Source organism: Alosa sapidissima, chromosome 15, assembly GCF_018492685.1.
Source record: "Alosa sapidissima isolate fAloSap1 chromosome 15, fAloSap1.pri, whole genome shotgun sequence".
Taxonomy (NCBI): Eukaryota; Metazoa; Chordata; class Actinopteri; order Clupeiformes; family Clupeidae; genus Alosa; species Alosa sapidissima.
This window is the reverse complement of record NC_055971.1, coordinates 15,840,720-15,847,837: the sequence shown is the minus strand read 5'-3', so window position 1 is coordinate 15,847,837 and position 7,118 is coordinate 15,840,720. Positions and strand designations below refer to the sequence as shown.

General features: G+C 49.3%; 1 protein-coding gene across 1 annotated transcript in view; it reads right to left on the bottom strand.

The window, feature by feature from the left end:
- Positions 1 to 7,118, bottom strand: part of LOC121684578 (cytoplasmic dynein 2 heavy chain 1) — a 170,373-nt gene that overhangs the window by 14,867 nt on the left and 148,388 nt on the right. Inside the window, exon 83 of the mRNA XM_042064637.1 lies at positions 2,229 to 2,318. Within this exon, the coding sequence (XP_041920571.1) occupies positions 2,229 to 2,318 (90 nt within the window). The remainder of the gene's footprint in view (positions 1 to 2,228; positions 2,319 to 7,118) is intronic.

Below are 7,118 nucleotides of genomic sequence, written 5' to 3'. Positions count from 1 at the left end.
TGTGTGAATGCTGTTTGTGTGTACTTGTTATTGAGTTTGGCTGTGTGGTTTTGATCATACTGTAGGTGTGGCCATTTTTATGCAGTTTCAACTGGGTGCGTGACTAGGCTGAGGCCTAAAAGTGTATATATAAGTGTGTGTGTGTGCATGTCTATGTGTGTGTGTGTGTGTGTGTGTGTGTGTGTGTGTGTGTGTGTAAGAGCATATTTAGATGTGTGTATGTGTGCATCTAATGCTGGGCTGAAAGCCATGTAAATACTTTGGTCTTTCTGACTGTCAGCTATTTTCTGCCCCTGAAAGGCAGCTGTGGGCATAATGTTGCTAATGCTGGAGATCTACTCTCTATCTCTCACACACACACACACCCATGCACACAGCTGTGGGCTTGATGTTGCTAATGCTGGAGCTCTACTCACCCACATACACAGATACAGATACACACACAGCTGTGGGCATGATTTTGCTACTGTAGCTGTACTCGCACTCATCCACAGACACAAACACATGTACACACACACATGTGTACACACACACACACACACACACACACACACACACAGACAGCTGTGGGTAAAATTTTGCTACTGTAGCTGTACTCACACTCATCCGCAGACACAAACACCCACACACACACTCTCTGGCCCTCCATGGCCCTCTGCCATGGAGTCTTTATCAAAACACGCACGCACGCACGCACGCACGCACGCACGCACGCACGCACGCACGCACGCACGCACGCACGCACGCACGCACCCTCTCTCTCTGAGCTCTACGATTTGTGCGTGACTGATACAATGAAGCAAACCTGTCAAAGCCTGGACGTACGCTGTTCGCTATAAATCCTTCCCTCTTACACACACACACACACACACACACACACACACACACACATATATCCTCTCCCTCCATCTCCGTCACCAGGACTCTCACTTGATATTTACAGTAGCTTTCCGTCACTTGACCCCTAGCTGTTGTCCAAACACCCCTGCCCATCTTTCACGGTCCACTCCCACAGTCCCCGCACCTCCCTTCAGCAAGATTACACATGATTGAACTCCCTCCTCTACCGAGGTTACTTCCTGCAGTATACCTAACTCCCTTGAACACCCCGAGTGTGTGTTATCATAGCTGCTCAATTCCCATGGCGACTCCTTAGCAAACCACTACAGGCACTGCACCAATGGTGCAAACACACACACACGCACGCGCACGCACACACACACACACACACACACACACACACACACACACACACAACATAGAGAGGCAGGGGTGTGTGTGTATGTGTGTGTACACAGAAATACACAAAGTCACACAGCGCTGAACAGACTAACTGAGGGAAATTGAGTGTGAAAAGTGTCAGATTCTCTTGTTTGTGTGCTTCTAAGAGCCTGAGAGGCTGGTTAAAAAGTTGCAAAGGAGGGAGAGAGACAGGAAGAGAGAGAGAGAGAGAGAGAGAGAGAGAGAGAGAGAGAGGAGAGAGAGAGAGAGAGAGAGAGGGAGGGAGAGAGGGAGAAAAGGATGGAGGGAGAGAGAGAGGGATGAGAAGAGTGTCTGGCAGAGTGGAGCGGAGTGGAACACAGCGTCTCTCACACTCCCCTCCGCCTCTCCCACACTCTCACGGTCCACCCACCGCCATATGCTCATGCTGCTGAGCGGCCACACACACACACACACACACACACACACACACACACACACACACACACACACACACACACTCATGCTGCTGAGCGGCCACACACACACACACACACACACACACACACACACACGCCATGTAAAAATATTAAACACTCAAATATATACAGACACATGAAAAGCCAACGCACAAACCTGCATATGGGTGTACGACACACACACACACACACACACCCACACACACACACACACTCTCTCACACACACAGAGTATATCTATGGCTGCAGAATGGTGGGGGTATTAATTAAGCAGATAAGAGCCGTCCGAGATAAGCAACGTGCTGCATTTCCCTCTTTCTCTCTCTCCTCTCTCCCTCTCTTTCTCTCTCTCCTCTCTTCCCTTCTTTCTCCTCTCGAAATAGAGGCTCTGCCTTGCAGCTACTGCATAATTCCCATTCAAATAAGCCAAGCCAGGGCATCTGCATATATGGAAGTGAGGGTTTGTCCTGATTAGACCGTGTGTCTTGTGTTTAGTGTGTGTGTGTGTGTGTGTGTGTGTGTGTGTGTGTGTGTGTGTGTGTGTCTCACCTGTATGGCCAGAGCCCGTGCTACCACGGCCCTCAGGTATTGCATTGGGTCTTCAGGGCCCTCCCACTTGTTCTGCCAGCTTAGAGGACACTGCAGACAAGAGCAGAGAAGAGAACACTTACTCATCAGCTAGAGAACACACACACACACACTAAACACAGACAGACACACAGACACACACACACACACTAAATACAGACAGACACACAGACAGACACACACACACACACACGCACACGCACACGCACACGCACACACTAAACACAGACACACACACACAATAAACGCACACATGCACACAATAAACACACACACACACACACACACACACACACACACACACACACACACACACACACACACACACAAATGGATCAAGGCCACACTTACAGCATCAAAGAGTTCTGAACCTCATCTTTGAAAAGAGCTACAGGAACAGGTCGTTTTAACACAGCAATACAAAGAATGGGAAAAGCCTACCACACTGGCATGTTTAAAGTATTCATTTGATTATTTTACATAAAGTAACTCTTTTATTTCACACACACACACACACACACACACACACACACACACACACACGGCCGAAGCAGAGGACGCAGACACAGGATGGACTTGGTCTATGGAACGTGTCTGTCATCACACTCTTAACATCCTGACCCACACAGTACACAGACACACAAAGGCCTGATTGCACAAACGCTTTATCAGCTAGCAAGCCTTTCCGCACTCTCCACAGAGAAGAGAGAGAGAGAGAGAGAGAGAGAGAGAGAGAGAGAGAGAGAGAGAGAGAGAGAGAGAGAGAGAGAGAGAGAGAGGGTGAACGAGTGAAAGAGACAGAAACGAAAAGACGAGGAGCACTATGGATGAAAAGAAGAGGGCGATAGATAGAGAGATAGAGAGGGAGAGAGAGGGAGAGAGAGAGAGAGAGAGGGAGAGAGAGAGAGAGAGGCTGAGGAAGAAGAAAGACAGCAAGCAGGGAAGGGAGTGAGGGATGAGGATTGAGAAGAGAGAAAAGGGGGGAGTAAAGACGAGAGAGAGGAGGGGTGGAGGGGGCAAGGGATGTAGCACGGACACGCTCCTGTAGTCATGTTTTTATAATGTCTGCAGCAGCACTCCGCAGCTACGTCCCCCTCTACCCCACCCTCCCTCCAACCAGCAGCAACGCACCCTGCATACCCAACTACACTGGTGCTGCTCCAACCATTTGAGAGAGAGGGTGGAGGGCGCAGACGCAGAGATGAGAGAGAGAGAGAGAGAGAGAGAGAGAGAGAGAGAGAGAGAGAGAGAGAGAGAGAGAGAGAGAGAGAGAGAGAGAGAGAGAGAGAGAGAGGAGGAGGAGAGGTATGCACCAAAGCAGGGGGCAAGGAAAGATTATGGAAAAAAATACACATGTACTGTATAGAGGAGATATGAGAGACAAATGAGAGGGCTAAGTGTGGGAGACAGAATAAAAAATGGGGAGATTGAAGGAGAAAGGGATTGAGAGAGGGAGCAAGGGATTGAGAGAGGGAGAAAGGGATTGAGAGGGGGAGCAAGAGAGAGCCGGGGACAGGATGAGAGAGGGAGGAAAAAGGTGTGAGGATGGAGCCAGTGCATAGAGAGTCTCTTTCTCTAGTGAGTCTATTGAGGGGGTATTGGATGGAAACCCCTGTGGGCGATGTTGCTGTCTATTCATCTGAATCCACTCGATGTGGAAGCGGAGCGATCCCTCGCTCTTTCTTTTCTTCCCCCATTCGTTCCATTCCCCTCATCCCTCATCCTCCCAGCGCTCTTAGATGAGACTCCAGACACCATGCGGTGCCTGTTAATATTCTGCCCAGGACACACATTAATCATGCAAACACCAAGCAACACGCACGCGCGCACACGCACACACACACACGCGCACACACGCACACACACACACGCACACACACACACACACACACACACGCACACACACACACACACACACACACACACACACACACACACACGCACGCACGCGCAAACACACAGACACACACACAATCACATTTATATTTTGCACCTGCAAGACTTCATAAACAAACATACATACACACATAGACACACACACACACCCTAAGGCTACAGTGTATCACATACGTTTCTATAATGTTAATATACATGCATCCCCCCCCCCCCCACACACACACCACACAGACTTGAGCTTGTACGGACTGGAGCTTATGGACATGTCCTCTTCATTGAGTGTGTGTGCTCCACCGGAATGCCTGGCCACTCCAGAGGCACGTTTGTCAATAGGCCTTATCTGAGGTAGACAGAAAGACCAATAGACTAGGGCATGAGTGGGGAGAAACAAAGAAAAGACCAGCTACTGTCCAGACATCCATCTCCATGACTGGCTGACCAGCTAAAGAGCTAACGTGTGCCCCCCCCCCCCCCCCCCCCCTTCTCCCCGTCGCCCGGCTAAGCGGCGCACTGGCCACACGAGGGGTGGGGGGGCGAAGGAGAGGAAGGAGGAGTGCACAAGGGGAGGAGGAGGAGGAGGAGGAGGAGCAGGAGGGGGAGGAGGAGGGGGATGAAGACGTCTGTGGATCAGTGGGCTCTGAAGAGTGGGGGAGAAACTGCTCAGATCCTCTGCATCCTTCAGACGATTCTGCGCTTGCGCCTCTCTTTCAATCAGCCTCATCTTTCAACTGGCTTAACACTCTCTGTATCCTTAACTTCACTGCTAGCAGCCTCTCACTCCTCACTTGTGTCCTTTCCTCTGGTTTGTGTGCACGCATCCTACTTCCCCACTCCTGTCTCCTCTCTCACCAAGCAGGAGATGAGAACATTTGTGTGTTTGTGTGTGTGTGTGTGTGTATGTGTGTGTGTGTGTGAGTTGTGAGTGTGAGTTGTGAGTGTGAGTTGTGCGTGTGATTTCAACTCTATTAATTCCTCCTCTCTCTGGCTGGCATCTACTGTCGAGGAGAGAAGCTATTCAGTTTATTCCATTTAAACCTCTAATATGTAAATACCGTCTTGAGCAATGCCGGCGAAACCACAAGCACGCGGGTGTGGGTTCTCAAATATGACTTCAAGGGGCTCGTTTTGGGTTTGCGGTATGTTTACTGGGAGGCTGACAGCTCCAGTTTTAGGAGGCATCCTACTCGCAGCAGCAATGCTGCATGCACTAAGGCAGTGTGTCCCAAACTGTGTGCTGTGAGGGCTGCAGAGGTGTGCCGCAAGAAAAATACATATTTTTTTTATTAATTCATTAACAATTTGTTCGGATAATTGTGGGCTACTGAAATCTGATGTCATGAAATTGATTCATAACTGTTCTGTTTTATCTGCATAATGTTTTGCACATTTGTCTATCTTTCTTGAGGATACTGGTCAAGGAGTGATATCATTGATATTGGTCAAGGAATGCTACACACATGTGTAACTAACAGCCAATCCCACCTCAAACATGGCCCAACAAAAGAGTTGCATTCAGAAGTAGCAAAAAGTCATCCTTTATGCCATGCTGCATAGCTGAAAAACAAACATCGACAAAATCTATACAAATACTTTAAAGGGGTCCTAACCATCACCTTGACTCACCCCCTTTTGTGACGCTGAACAGAAACTAAAACAAGTCAGAGCGGGGCAACAGGCAGACGGCTGGTTACAATAACGCTTGAGCTATGGGTTTTACGGACAGCTTCCCCACATTATGTGTCAAAATACCAGTGGGTTTATGTGGCAGCACGGGGCAATAAACAGCAGCAAGCAAACGTGTGTTGTTAGTTTTCTGAGGGAGAGGGCAAGTATTGAGAAACTGATAGACACATGCACACACATTTACACACACGCGCATGCACACACACGCATGCACGCACACACACACTCACTCACACACTCACACACACACGCACGCACGCATGCACGCACACACACACTCACTCACACACGCACGCACACACACACTCACAGGCTGACAGGGCTGGGCAGCGCGGAGCAGTGATGAGAGACACAGCCCAGCTCAGGCCCTAATCACACACACTGCACACTCACTCCTCACACTAATCCCCCCACGAGAGACAGAGAGAGAGGGAAGAGAGAGAGAGGGAAGAGAGAAAGAGGGAAGAGAGAAAGCACCAGAGAGAAGGGGAGAGAAAGAAAAAGACACAGTGTGTAAGAGAGGGAGAAGAGAAAGCGATAGAGATAGAGAAAGAGAAAGAGAGATGTAGAGAGCGAAAAAACAGAGAACACCAGAGAAAAGGGGGCAATGAGTGCCTTAAACGAGGGATAGAGAGGAGGAGAGAGAGAGAGAGAGAGAAGGAGCAGGGGAGCGAGAGAAACGAGGGATGATTATGGTAATTAAAGAGGGGTAAACAGTGTGGGGCGGGCGCAGCGGACCTGAGGAGCGATTAACGGGAGATCTGTCCAGATTTGGGGGACCTCACCCCCCGACATTCTAATCACATAACGAGTTGGAGCCGGGATCCAGAGGCCAGCAGGCTAGTCACACACTCAGACACACTCACTCACACACTTTGTGTCACACACACACACACACACAGACACTCACACACACACACACACACACACACACACACACACACACACACACACACACACACACACACACACACACACACACACACACACACACACACACACTCCACGTTCTAATCAGAGAGGCTGTGAGACATGGCAGACAGAACACATTTACATTTTGATTTGGTTACTTAGCCGCCACTTTCATCCAAACTGACTTTCAGTGCAGTTGAGGCATATTGTAGAAGAACCAGGCTTTTTACACTGAGGCTACAGACACTCTGGAACTCTCTCTCTCTGTGCTTTGTCTGTGTGTGAGTGTGTGTGTGTGTTTGTGTGCGTGCATTAGTGAGAGCTTAGAGGTCATACACACAAGAAGACTTTCATGACTTA